The 15,003-nt window shown below is 34.9% G+C and overlaps 1 protein-coding gene across 8 annotated transcripts; it reads left to right on the plus strand.

The window, feature by feature from the left end:
- Positions 1-2,509: 2,509 nt before the first annotated feature.
- On the plus strand, positions 2,510-10,878 carry LOC103710585 (RPM1-interacting protein 4). Of its 8 annotated transcripts, none has more exons than XM_039128378.3 (6): positions 2,510-2,773; positions 8,372-8,416; positions 8,536-9,087; positions 9,188-9,379; positions 9,705-9,766; positions 10,552-10,878. In XM_039128378.3, coding segments are annotated over exons 1-6 (858 nt in total). In that variant the 5' UTR covers positions 2,510-2,767; the 3' UTR covers positions 10,553-10,878. The 8 variants fall into 8 exon arrangements, with proteins under 8 accessions (XP_038984306.1, XP_038984308.1, XP_038984309.1 ...); XM_088706484.2 differs by lacking the exon at positions 8,372-8,416 and adding an exon at positions 4,733-4,794 and having other exon boundaries at positions 2,770-2,855; XM_039128380.3 differs by lacking the exon at positions 8,372-8,416 and having other exon boundaries at positions 2,510-2,855.
- The last annotated feature ends 4,125 nt before the right edge of the window (positions 10,879-15,003 follow it).

A 15,003-nucleotide genomic window follows, 5' to 3' on the forward strand; every position in this document is an offset into this window, starting at 1 on the left:
CATGCATGTCCTATGGAAGCCCATAAAACACTCTATAATTAGTTGGTGGCTCTTAGCCGCCGCCACCACACCATCTACCACCATCCATCCTCAAAGGCAACTCATTCAAATGTGTATATTTACAGCATAAGTGGGTAAGGTATACTATGATAAAGGTTTAGTTCAATTGGCTAAATTCTTTTGTTTTTTTATTATGACTCCTAGAAAACTTTAGATTTAGAATTTACACCCTTTCCAACTAGTTCCCTTGATTATTCTTTCATAATGTGTTGAAGTAATCAAATTTCTATCACTCTTTTAAAAGCCAAATGTTGATCCAAATAATAGTCTATTCACAATAGCATTATTTGCACACAATTTCTTAATAAGAGTCTTTGTAGGGCTTGAAAGCAGCAAAATAGCGTGGTTGCTGCTCAGGTTAAGATTTTGCTCAAATTCTTAGATGCAAAACACAAACTAACTAATCCTTTTCATAAATCTATAGTAGCTGCTAACCAACTCATGTCATGTACAAATGATTATAGATGCAAGTTGGTTCTGCTAACTGAGGATAAAAGTTTATGTTAGCTATAAATGCCATTAGGCTTTGAATCAGAATATATGCTAATTATTTACACCACATCTTAACAACCTATGAGGTCATCCTAGGTGGATGCCACATAGATAAATCTAATAAATAGAATAACTTAGGTGGGTTGTTACGTGATATCCGACAAACCGAATGGAGTTCAACCATGATAGGCTGAATAATCATAGGAAAAATAAAGGGTATAGGCCAAGCAGGGCTAAGATATCAAGTCTAAAGCCAACCTATTTCAATAATGTATGGCTAGGCGATAGCCATATGTTAGTGGTTGCTGGAACGAGAAAAGGTGGGAGTCATGGGACAGAACTAGAGGAACAATTAAAGGCATATGGAAAACAAGTATAAACAGTTTGTGGCACTAGAAGTGGGCGGTTAATAGATGTATTATATAAATATGAGAATGTAATTATGAAGAAGAATCTTTTGGCCAATCAAACACCTATTTTTTATCTTTATTTTAATCTTTATTTTTACTTTCTCATTGCATTTATCTTTAATTCCTTGCTTTATTTATCTAGCTTTATCCTAGTTTATCCTTAGCTATTAGTATAGAACCGTAGCCCCCCGTATACTTGCACAATCCACTCAAGGATACGAACACAATTCTGCCTTGTGGAGAATCCTTCACCAACACTAACCAATCTCAAAATACATTGTAACTTTTAAATACAATGATCATGCATCTCAATATCCTCAAGGGACCCTGAAGCCAATTATTTGCATTCAAATTGCCGCATGCCTAGAGATTGGCAGTTGGAGATTTTCCATAGTGCTTTATCGCATATAATAAAAAAATGTTACGTAAAGTTCTCTAAACAAATTAGGTTGTTTTAATAAATATCTGAGTTTGAAAAGGAAAAAGAGAGCTTGTGGAAAATAAATTACTTCACTTTCATATTTGAGACAGAGACCATTGTGGCTGAACTTTTTTTTCCACTCAAACAAAGGAGGTCCCACTTACCAAGAAGGTAGTTAAAATATAGCTAGAGGGATGAAAAGACCCAGAGACAGATGGACCTCTTTTATTACCAGATATTTGGAATATGATTGGGAGCTGTATTTTTTTTCGGACCACTCATATCTATCACAAGGCAGACAGTGTTGTAGACTAGATTATATGGCAAAGCACTCGGATTAAGCTCTTTGGATAAACCATGGCACTATTTTTTTCCTCTTCATGATATCTTATTTTTTAATTTTAATATATGTGTTTATACTAGAATTATACGACTCTTCCAAATTATATATTAAAAAAACTTGGAGTTGCAGAAAAATTGACTGCCGGTTGAGCATCTCCCTCACTTGGGTTAAAAAAAAGGTTTACAACATGACTCTAGCATTCAAATAAGCTTCCAGTGTTTACACAACGAAAACCAGTGTATCCCAAATCGATTTCCTTAAGCTTGTTGTATTCCTCCATTGCATCTTTCTTGAGATAGCAACTACCCACTTCAGATAAGATGTATTGTAGACTATTACTGGTCATCCATGAATCCTTCCAACAACTAATTGATTGCTAATGTTATTGTCATGTACACATACAAAATCATTCTATTTTAGATTTTTTATTAGACCATTATGCCGCCATCCATGAATGAATACATAAATATTTTAACTATACCAGCCATGGACACATGCATGCACAGTATAAATCCATCCACATATAAAATATTGTTATTAGAGAATATTGATGTAATATTTTAACTACATTTAAAATAAAATGTGTTTATTAAAAAATTATAAATATGAGTATAATGTAAAAGAGATTCCAAAATTCTAAACAAAAGTAGGTTTTTTTTCTTAAAAAAGAAAAAACTGCGAGTGAAAATTTTTCCAGGTGCAGAGATAAATACAGACCTACATGCAGAGATAAATACAGAGTACGTATCGATGCATAAAGAAAGGTCAAACATGACCGGCGGCGTCGGTCGGTGCTTCTACTCCTAATCTTCTCCTCATCACCTTTCTCACCCTTTCTCGGTTTATTATTGTTCCTCTGATCCTCCTCGCCCTTCTCTTTATTCTCTCCAAGGGCATCTACGCCGCCGCCGCCTCCGAGACCAAAAAGCCCTAATCTTTTCGAGCAATTCCACCCCACGGGATCGGGAAGCGAGGGGCCAGAAGGCGCTTTTGTTACCCTTTTGAGGAATCTTTCCTCTTTTTGGAATCGGAGGCATCCACATGGCGGTGAGTTTATTGGCTTCTAATGGGTACCTCTATATGGGGGATTATTTCATTTCGTTGCTAAAATCTATGCGAAATGAGAAAGGTGCGATCTTTGAGCGTTTTTTTCTGAGAATTAATTGCTTGTTTTGCTATTCTAAGTAAGCTATGGTGCGCTTTTGTTGGTGTTTTCTTGTGGATTTTTTTAAGAACTTAGTTATTTGATGGATTTTGTATCGTATGGTGATAATTTCTCCAAGATTTTGTGGGATTTTAGTTCTTGGCGGCGTGAAGTGAAGGTTTTGATGTGGGTTTATGCTGTCTCGTTATTGGAAGGTGTGGAGGGTGGGAATTTTGAAGGGGCTGCCAGTTTCCTTTTGTTCTTCTCTCTCTATTATTTTATTTGTTTGTTTGTTTATTGTGATTTTCTCTAGAGGAGTTTATGGAGATTTCAGCTTGTGTTTTTATGAACGAAGATTTTCCTAGTTGAATTGGATACCAGTGATCTTTATTTGTCTTTCCTTATTGGCAGGGAAACAGATGAAGGAATAAGGATTAGTGTGTTCTTGGTTGGTTCGGGGTTTAATTTGGCAAAGGTGGTATTTTTGGATGGTGAGATAGTTATTATGATTTATGACTAGTTGGTTCCTGTTCACCTGGCTATATTAGCCTGTCGGTGCGTGGAACTGGTTTTAGCATTCACTTGTTGGGATGAGGATAGGGGGGGAAGTTGAAAATTTGGGGTTTGTGGGTTGATCTCAGGGCCATGTATTGATAAGTGGTCATAATCTCTTGATGCAAACATTTTGAATTTTGTTTTTGGAAGATGGACACGGGTGTGAGCGCATGGTTTTTCTCCTATTGACAATCTCTGCTTATTTTTGATCTTTCACCTTGTCTTGTTTCATTTTTAGCCTGCATTTAGTGATTTCTTGAATACAAAGTTTTGGTTTTCGCATATGAGGCATGGGGAATTTGGAGTTATAACATTTGTGGTACCCTGTTGTCCTTTTATCTGGATTTTTCCACCTTCTTTTTGGTCCGAAATGCTTTCTTGAAGAGAGGAAAGTCGAGATTATTGAGTTTGAGATGGTTCACTACTGAGAACTTTGGGAATTATGGATATTTGGAATGCTGCACTAACAATCTATCTTGTGTGAGATGAGGAACTTATATTCTGTGATGTAAACATACTTTTTGAAAACAAAAAAACAGGAAAGGTCATCTCAGCTGCAGTATGAAAAAGAATAATAGGAGAAAAGTTGGTTGCCCAAATGATGTTCCATGTGTAGATATGGCTTCCCCCCAGTATGACATTCAGGATAAATGAAGAATTTAGGATGTTTTGAAGATTAAGATGTGCCAGCAAATGAATCAACTGTTTTATTGTCTTATTAATTTATGCAATTTAATGTGCCAAGATCATACTCTACACTACAACCTTCTGGATATTGAGTTCTTATAGAGGGGTGTAGGAAATTGTAGCGTGCCAACTCTTGGTAGGAGCCCAACTTAAACCATGATTCACTTCGAAACCATTATTGTTGCATATCACTTTTTAATAATTTTGATATGTACCCTTAGTATACATCTTTGTTTCTTAATGCCAAGCAAATCATTAGGGTTCTCCAAGTTAATTAACACCATGCATAGATCCTCTCTCTTTGCTAGAACTCCTTTTATAAATTACCTGAGCAAGAAAATAACCTTCATTTTGGATTTGTCTATTTGCGTATTCAGATATGGTCTCTGTTACTGCTGTTATTTTTTTTTTAAAGATCTCTATCATTTTTTTTGAAAGATCTCTTTGCTACATAAGGTTCATATCATGTTAGTTAATGCAAGTTTGTACATCTCTTTACGAAAGTATTGGCTTTAGTGAGATTTTCTTCAGTTTTTGTGGCATCATCTTAGAGCTTGAATGTCAACAATTTTAGAAGTTAAATGGTTAGGAGTTTAATAATTCTGTCTGTGTCATATCAGATCAATCAATCAAAGCCACTTTGCTATGGTTACCCCTATATGAGAGTCACCTTTTTATTCAGGTTAGGCTGGCTAAACTTCTGCATTAAGGGGTTTCATTGGGTTTAAGCTTTTTCCTTTCTGAACAGCGTTTTAAAATATTGTGCATGATGCCACATATGCAGCAGCATATGTGGATGCTGTCCCTTGACTGCACCGCATGGTTACTGTATACAGTCATACTGCTTAAGGGCCGAAAAGTTGGTCTAATTAGGAATATGGAACTAATTATATGGCCTGCTCTTACAGAGGCATGCGCAGATGGAGCATTTTCAAACAGATAGTTAGGTCAGATTGGTTTCAATTATGTCGTAAATAATTATTACTAGCATTAGGTACTAAGTTATAAACACTAATTATTAGCTATTATTATTTTACTAATATTAGTATTATTTTTTAAAAAATATTACTATCATCATTTTTTTATTGTGTTTTATGTATTTTATTTATTTTTTTATATAGTTAAAAAAAAATACAAAACGCATCTGCTCTTGTGTATGCAGCCTGCATACTGTATATTCACTATGCGGTCCTTTAAACTCTTACATATTGCAACTGTTTTCCAAAAACCGTATTTTTGAGTGAAGTTTGTCATTCACGAATCATTCATGCGGTAATCTTTGTAACATCACCTCTAATAAGAAAAGGCCACTATCACTCTTAGACTAGATCAAAATTGAGTCATTGCCTTCTAAAGCTGGATGGAGATAGACCCACATTAATTGTGTCAGGATGCACTAGGATATGAACATAGTTGGCTTAGTGAGCCATCCATGGCAACAATCTTTCCTAGCTCTTTTGACCAAGTATTTATTGGTCTCAGACAAAAGGGAAGCTTACTACTCCAAGTGAACCCTTGGCTACAAATTTCTATTTATGTCCACTTGCTAAACATAATTCTCTCTATTATAAAAAACATTGTAAATCATATAAACCAAGTATCTAAAAAGATTTTTAAAAGAAACTGAAGCTGAAAAACAAATGTAAAAATTTGCTGATGAGATATTGTGGGCAATAAAGTAGTGGTTCCCTTTTTTCTTTTTTCTTTTTTCTTTTCTTCTGTTGTTGTTGATGGAGGGGAGATGAAGCTCACCAAGTTCATTCTTATCGACGTTCCTTGGCCCTTCGAGGAGTCTGATATAAATGTAAACTCTTACATCGCCCAACCCCCACTATACTTACTGTCTGTTTTTGCAGTCCTGTGACCATTAGTTTTTCCTTTGAAGCCATCCTAACCCATGCCTATCTCTCTTAAAACCCAGACTCTCGCATCTTTTAAATTCTTTTTTTTGCTTGCATATCTCCTTTTGTTTTCAATCATCATTTCAAAGGTTTTAAGTGTGGTCTGAAATTGATCCATTTCGGCCAAAACATGTCAGTTTTGACTAAGACCAATCTGGTTTGTCCAAAACAGTTCGGTTTCACCTAAAATCAATCCAAAATTAACTAACATTTTTGGTCGCAGTCATTTTTGGTTAGTTTCAGCAGGTCTCAACTGTTTTAGCAGATTTGGTTATTTTGGTTGACTACGGCCAGTTTTGGCAGTTTGGAGTGAAACAAACTGTTCTTTTTTCCCCTATACAAATTGATATGCTTATGTTTTATTTGATTGTCTTGTTTTTTGAATTTTTTCTACTTTTTTTTGCTAATTAAAAACATATTTGTTGATATGATTTTTCTCTCATTGCATAGATTTTTCTTTTTCAGAAACATAAAATATTAAAATAAAGTAATGAAATAAAATGGTTTCTTACATAGATGGGTTTTTTCTTGCTTATATTGGTGATTAAAATGACTTATACTTAGATTGACTTTTCTTTGTTAGACAGGTGATTAAGTAAAATAGAACGGAATATGGTTACTGAGTTCTTTCTTGCTTGAATAGGTTACTAAAATATTCACTATTGTGGTACTAAATAGGTATGTCTAATTATGTTTGTAGACTTGTCTTGTTAATTTATGCTTGACTGAGCGATCTTTGGTCTTTGTACTTAATAGATTAGTACATTATTCTGAGATACTTAATGACTTACGCTTAATATAGTTAAATTTGAACCTAAAACTACCCAGGCCTTTACGATTCTAGATAACAGAAAACACAATAACATGATGTGAAATAACTTGCCTTGCTTTCCTTGTTTCCTTTTTTTTTCTGTTTTTGAAATTTTTTTTCTGACTTTTTTGACCAAAATCTCAAAACTAGGAGTGAAATTATGGAAGCAGCGAAATTGCTGAAAGCAGAACTAGACCTGGGGAATCGAAACTGAAGCCAGAATTAAGTTTTAAAACTTTGATCTCATCCAAATCTTTGACTTGCCAAATGTACTATTTTTTTCTCTTGTTGGAATTTGGCAAGATACAAAGGGCAGCACTTCGTTTGGACATTTTATATTCCAATGATGACTCTTAAGTCATGCGAACTCACTTCTACAAGCCATAGGATAATAATATTATGTTAATTTTTAGATTTAGATGACAATATTGTATTAAGTTTTATTTAAATCTAATCATATTAGAAGACCTTGACCACCATTAGAAAATGAGATCCACCTAAATTCTCTCCCTCCTTCTCTCATGCATACGTATGCTTGCCCAAACTGAGATTGCATGATTGAAAAATCAGTTGTCATTTGATTGAATATGGTTGTCTATCTTACTATTATAATGGGAATTGTCCCATTTCAACTCCATCCTGGTTCTGAATCCACGTATGATACATGGTTCCATCATCTGTGTTTGTTTTCCTTCACCATTTCGGACTCTTTTCAAGTCACGTGCATTTCAAATGCACAATACTAGTTTAAAATAGAATGAACTTGTTTACAACAGACCAAGGTCTTTCTGGGAGGCTGGGAGTACCTTCATTAAGAAGGTAGTGTGGAGTGTTAAGAATTTTAAAGAAGCATTGTGCAAGGTGTCTGCCAGGATGTACGAAATGACCCAAATACTACCACTGAATATCTAGAAGTCCTTCAGCTAATAGTCAAGATAAATGATTGCCAGTATATGATATCAATATCGAAAATTTCCAATTAATTTAGTCCTTGCCCATTAGTTTTGGAAACTTTCATCCATATTACTTGAGGCCCTTACTTCTCCAACAGTACAACATTCTCGAGCCCATCTTCTCAAAGGCCTAGTGTATGACTCAGTTTGCCATCACTTTTTGATGTCTGGGGAAAGAGTGGATGGCGAAAACTAGCTGCCTATAGAGGAAACTTGACATATGAGAAATGAGAATGCGTATTGTCATTAAAGTAAAATGAGGTCAAAGATAAAGGAATTTTTAGAGATGTTTTCTTGGTTGAAGAAACCTAAGTTCAATTCCACCATTCTTTTGTATTTGGTCTACTTTAAAGGTTAATTGATAAAAATTCACTTAGAGAAATAAGAAGCTATTTTATGTCATTAAGGATTCTCTTTTTGTGGATGATATAGATGGATGATGTATACTTAACTAACTAGGCACTTGCTAATCTCAAAGTAATCGCATCATTTTATGCATCAGTAAATTGTCAATCTGAATATATTTGAAGTTCTCAACTCTGCTTTTCTGTTCTGCCTTAGATTGTCTATTCTCTTTGTTATCTTTTGTTTCAGTGCGAGTGGTACAAAATTGCAATATGGAAGTACCCAATGGCCATGGCAGGATGAAAACTTTAACCCATGTCTTGATGCCAAAGTTTTTTCTTCACAAGAACAAGGTGTCCATTATATTTCATTTCTCAGTGGGTGTAACAAGCTGCTGTTTGATTTGAATGCAGCAACATGCCCATGTTCCAAAATTTGGCAATTGGGAAGGTGATGGAGATGTCCCTTACACTAAATATTTCGACAATGCACGCAAGGGTAAAGCTGGAGGGAAATTAATCAATCCGAATGATCCTCAAGAAAACCCAGAAGCATTTTCTGAAGAGATTCCTCCAGTTCAGGCCCCACCATTTAGGACTGGATCTAATTCTGAGGCTCCTAAGCCCAAGGATGAGCAACGCACAAGCAGAGAAGATGATCGTCATCGACTCACTGACTCTCCTTTACGCCATGATGTCGTACCTCAGAAACCTGCCACAGGTTCGCCGTATCACCGTTATGGTGAACCACAGAGGAGGGCAGGCAGAACAAGTGGTGGATCAGATCACAGCCACAGTGTCGAACACTCTCCCCTTCACCCCCATTATCAGGTGAAAGCTGCAAACAGAGGTGGAGTGTCTTCTCCTTCCTGGGAAAAAAAGGGTTCATCAGAAGGTGGCCATGGGCATTCTTCCAACTCTGCAGGAAGATCAAGATTAAAGGCTGGTGGTCGAGGCGATGAAACAGTAAACTTATTTCTCCTTTCCAATTGTTAGTTTTGAAATAGCATAATTGTTCTCATGTGCTCACATAAAAGAAATATGATATTGTTTTCTTAATTGACAGCCTGAAAAAGGGTCAGCCGTTCCCAAGTTTGGTGACTGGGATGAAAATAATCCTTCCTCTGCTGATGGTTACACGCACATATTCAACAAAGTAAGGGAGGAAAAGCAGACTGGATCAGCAAAAGTTCCCATCATTTCTAATGATACAATATATCCCAATGATCACAAGCAAGACAGGAGATACGAGTCATCAGTGAGTGCTTTCTTCTATCCCTTGTGCACATAATAGCAAAAGCAGCAGTAAAATCTTACTAAGAAGAGTCTTTTGTGTTTCTTTGTGATGATTTTTCAAACTTTAATGCTTCTTCTTGGTTGGTTTTGCTATTATGCAAGGTTGTACTTGTGTCAATCCAAGGTTTGAGTAAAACAGATATGGTACAAATAGGGTTACCCAGCATTAAATTAGATTCGCAAGCAATGCACTAAAAATTCCTAATATGTGTAGAGCCCTGTTATGCTTACAAACAATCTTTTATGCGCGTGGCCTTAATGTGGACATGGCCACATGCGATTGGCAGGAAGCACAAAGGCATTGGCATGAAAAGGGTCTTTTGTTGCCAAGCACTGGCAGGTTGCCTTGGTAAGTGTGGCCACGTCTGCACGTAAACAGTGCATTTAAATGCCCCTTTGGTGGGCATAGACTTTTCCATATTTGTATTTAAGCATCATCCATGTTTGATATGAATATAACTTCCAACCATTTCAAACATAGAAATTGTCCAGTTGTTTTCGAATATTGGTACTTCTGAAGTTATTCGGTGGAAAGCCATTTGCCATGTGCAATTGACTTTTTTTTTTTTGGTTTTTGGGATCTCTATGTTCCAAAAGTTCTTGACTATCCATTAAATTTCTTTCCAATTATATTTCTGCCGATGCATGTTTGCTGATTGGTAATACATTGGTGCGAACCTAATCTTGAAACAGAAAAATTACTTGTTTATTATAAGCTATCTTATTTAGTTTATTATGAACCTTCTAATGGAAACATTACTTGTTTCGCTTCCACCATACCAAACAAAAGAGAGTCTACTTCAGCTGCTTCTTGTGGATATTTCACTTGTCTAAGTAGCATCAGAAGGCTTTAATAGAAAAACACATTGCATGTGGTAGATGCAGCGAGAAAGTATTTTCAATGCTTCTTTTCCATCTTCAAATCCCATTTCTAGCAACTAATGAAACTTTTAGCCATGTAATTTGCTGTTGAGCATTTTTGTGTCTCTTTGTTGGTAATTGACTCCTTTTCATGTGACCTCCTTGTAAGAAGAAATCCTTTAGGGCTTGATAGTCCTTTCCAGAATGATCTACTCCTTCTTTAATCACATATTTTTTTTATTTACTTATTTACTTATTTATTTATTGTTACAGAGCTGTTCATGCTTTGGCTGGTGCAAAAAGTAATCAGCGTTGGTGGAAAATTTTGTGGATCTCTGGATCTGTAAATATCTCGAAGAAGGCTATTTTGTATGATGGATCTCTCTGAAAATGCATTCTTCTCTCTGCTTGTGTGCCTTAATGATAATAATTATGAGTATGTTTATAAGAAAGCACACTTTAATTTTTCATTTCTTGTATTTCCTACCTTCTATTTGTGATGTAAAGGACCATGCTGCATATTCTTTTAGGGTGCTCTTATATGCAGTAACCTAAGGATTCCAAGTTACTTTAATACAGGATCATTCTGGTTGTATATAATGGTTAACTTGTTCATTGTTATGAAACTGAATGTTATTGGGTCAAGGATTCAAATTATTTTCGTGTAAGCTGCATTATACCAAGGTTCTTACATAGAGCAAGTTTCATTGTTTTAAAGTGAGTCATAACTTGAACTCATTTGTTTGATTCTTTAGATTTAAAGGAATTTAAAGGCTATAATTTGATGTCTTTTCTATTGTCCTTTTTAGACTGGTTATAGGAAGGGCATTGTTAAGCATGTAAAATTTAATTGTGCAACTTTTTTTCTCTTACCAAATCAGGGTTCAGTAGTTATGCATTGATTTGCTGAGTAAATAAGTAGGATGTACGATCGTGTAAAATATTTTATGTTATTTTCTCTTGGAATTGAATTTTCTGATTTCTCATAGAACTCCGCTTTCTTTCTCGGGCAAAAAAAGTTTTATGTGACCAGAGTTTTATTTCACAGTGCAGGTAAAATGCTCCTGTTTTCGAAGGATGCTCTCTTTATGTTAACTACAAAATGATTCTTTCTCCACTAATGTTATTGTCAAATGGTACACTGCCTATGGTTAAAAGAAAAAAAACAAATAGTCTTTTGCATCTTTGATTTGCAACCTAATCCTTTCAACCAAGTGGTTGGTTGTCCTCAAGGACTTGAAATAGGATGTCTTCAACAATGACCAACTTGTGGTTTTATATAATGCAACTTCATTGTACAAATTGTTTTTGTATGCTTGAATATAGTAAAAACATCAGGTGAGGTTGAAACTTGCTGGAAGAATCAAGTCATGCACTATAAAGTAGCTACCAAGTTGATATTTATATGAGTATGGTTGCCAAATCAAGAAAACACTTACAAGGCTTTACAAAATCACATCATCCTTTTTGAATGAGAGGAACAATTGACCCTTAAATCTATTCTTCTCCCCTATCAGTTTAGCTGCTGTCTCATCCTGTGTTTGCTAGTTCTTGCAAGAAATTTTATAATTTTATAAAGATATAAAAATTATTATTATTATTTTTGACTGAATTGAGTCGAGTTGGATTCATGCTTGGGTTTCTGGTTGTGGGTCTGGTTTCAACCTAATTATCTCTTTTCGTATTCGCCAGCTTTCTTTTGCTGCAATTGTTGGCTGTCTTTATTGAGTCATTAGTAATCCAGTAGTTTTGATTTTATTTCGTTAGTCATTATTGAATCTTAATATGCATATTAGCTCCTCTGCTGGTGTTCTAGGATGTTAGGTTGGTGATGGAGAAAATTGTTGTTAATTTGTAACTATATAATGAACCTTTAGTCATTGTACATCCATATGTATATATGTAGTTATAACCAATTATAACTATATATACATGCAGATTTGTAGTAAATTATGTTACACCAGTTAATTGCCATAATTACCCATAAAAAAGAAGGAACTGTTTAATTTTTTTTTAGTTATAATTTAGCTACTTGCTCCTATTTGTCCAATGTGCAACCAATCTGCAAAAGCATAAGAGCACCTTTATCTTGAATGTGATTTTGCTCACACAGTATGGTTTTCTTTCCAATTTATAGTTCATATTCAAGTTCTGTCTCAATCTTTCAATGGATTACTTCATATTTATTCCCTACTTGTTTGGTAAAGTGTAAGGACCATTCTCTTTTCATTTTGGCATCTACAATCCCTTGGTATATATGGAAAGCTAGAAATTCCAAGCTATTTATTTCTATTAGCTTGTCTCTTAAGGGATGAATAGAGCTATCATTCGTATTGATAGCCGCTGATGAATTCTTATAGAGATAGTTTCCCAATCTTCAATCGCCATGCTTAATAAGAATATATTGTTGAAACTCAATCTATAATCACTTCTCGGAGGCCCCTCATAGGGTTTCAATAAAATATAATGTTGATCAACAACCAACCTCAATGGATATAGTGCGAGAATAGCAGTGAAACTCTAATGGTGATCAAATCATAGACCTCTTTATTTTCTTTTCTCCATGCTCTGCTGAAGAAGCTGAAGCACAAGCATTCACTGATGAAAGACTCTGGAATAGGACTAGCTTCCCTACCGACATTTGTTTAATCCCGAGTACTGAAAGGGATATGGTCTGACTATAATTACTGGCCTCTGTTATGATTGTGTGGAAAGTGAAAACTACTATAAGGGTTAAGACCTTTTGGTGGAAATTGTTGTGGTATAGAATTCCATGCAGAGCTGAATTGCATAGGAGAGGACTCTATAATTGAAAAGGAGAAGAACCCCAGGTTTGTTGAAAGTGGAACTTAACCAAGTAATCTAGGAATTTCCAAGGTTCTTCAGAGAAAACCATATAGTATAAAGCAAAATAAATACTCTCACTTATTTGGCAATTACAGTCAGCATACATAGATATAGATAAAAGGAACCAACTTTCTTGTGATACCAATAAGCTATAAAGATTTTTTTTTGTCAATTGTTACTTTTTTTCTTTTCCAATCTTCTTCCTTTCTTTCATCTAACTCTCCCTCACCATAGCTCATGTCCTAATATCACCCAATCCCTAACCTTTCCTAGCTATCATTTGCCAGGGGCACCCATTATCACCTCTACAACGCACCTTCTACCACCTGCTCTTATACCTTTGAGGATCTCCTTACTCCATCCTTATGCCTTTCCATTGCTTGTTCCATGCCCTACTGCTTTCCATTAGCATGAAAACCTCCCTTGCCTCTATTAATTGCTCCACACTTCTTCCCTCCATGGTCATGCCTCACCATTGCGCCACAACCATAAAGCTCTCTTGGCCACTATATTTGCTAGTTCACCTAACTGCCTAAACTCCACCATTGGCATTGCCATCATCTACATATTTTCATCAATCCATCTCTCCTTCTACTTTTGCATAACCTTCTAGCTTTCATTGCTCTCAGCTGAATCACTATTAGCAAAGGGTGGACATGGGTTGGGGTTGCTTTGGTTTAGAGACTAACCTAGAACGAATTCAATCTTAATCGGTTTTCAATTTGGAATCAGAACTGAACCAATTAATGTTGAAACCAACCTGGCTTGACCAGATTAAATTGTATTGGATTGGGTTATTTTTAGGATTACCCAAATAATCAAAATATAATTAAGCAAATAAAGAATCTATTTCGTTGAGGAAAACATATTAGAAATAGAAACATAAAATCAAGAATAATGCACTAAAGGGCATCTAACAATTCATTTAGAAAAGAAAATTATGAATTTGGAAGACAATATATTTTGTACAAGGTGCAAAAATAATGAACTACTTTACACGGAAAAAAGTTCATTCAAAATCATGAGTGAATACTCAACGAGCATAAGTCTATAATACATACGTAAAATAAATATAATGGGATAATAACTTATTATTTAGCAATAATATGATAGCTCATCAAATATGAAAAAAAAGAAGAAGTCATGCATCGTATTTAGCGGCAACAACAATATATAAAACTCAAAACAATAACCAAATAACTTATATTATTTATTGTAAATTATTATAAAATACATTATATATGTATATATGTGAATCAATTTGGTTCAGATCTAATTTTTACCTAGACTCTTAATGTAATTTCAAGTTGATCCAATCATGTTTCTGAAAATCGGAACCAAAATTGATCTAATCCTATTTTGAACCCAACCAAATAAGAAGGTTTATTCTGTTCGATTCTTTGACTGACCTAAAGTCTATATCTGTTCTCACTACCGCTCTGACTGCTCTTTTGCTTCCACCACCAATATGCTATGCTAAAATTAGATAAAACTGATTGAAGTTAAGATTATAGTTTTGCTTCTTTCTAATGAAGAGTTGGAATTAAAGAGATCTTATTATAAAATATTATCAAATGCATTCTAACGATGTCATATCAACAATTGTAACTGAATAAATATTGAATTATTGTTGATGTGGGTTATCAATTCATTTGCCATTGGCTTGCAAAGTTTACTAACTCTTAATTTTTAGATAATGATAATAAGGTGAGCTTTAGAGTTATGGCTATACATAGGAATGCGCTACATTTTCTCTAGTTTGCTATTCTCTATGATGAGACTTTATTTTTGTGATGATTAAACATGTGAATAGGCTCCACCATGTTCTACAACATATATCTAGTGAAAAGGAACTCATTCACAATTCTATACTAGTAT

This window comes from Phoenix dactylifera, chromosome 11 (genome assembly GCF_051530095.1).
Source record: "Phoenix dactylifera cultivar Ajwa chromosome 11, Ajwa_hap1_PhDact_Kaust_v1.1, whole genome shotgun sequence".
Lineage (NCBI taxonomy): Eukaryota > Viridiplantae > Streptophyta > Magnoliopsida > Arecales > Arecaceae > Phoenix > Phoenix dactylifera.

Coding starts and splice junctions, on each gene's coding strand:
- LOC103710585 (XM_088706484.2), top strand. CDS start 2,807: ATGGGGGATTATTTCATTTCGTTGCTAAAATCTATGCGAAATGAGAAA. Junction 4,795..8,535: donor AGAGTCACCTTTTTATTCAG/GTTAGGCTGGCT, acceptor ATTTGAATGCAG/CAACATGCCCATGTTCCAAA. Junction 9,380..9,704: donor ACAGGAGATACGAGTCATCA/GTGAGTGCTTTC, acceptor TGCGATTGGCAG/GAAGCACAAAGGCATTGGCA.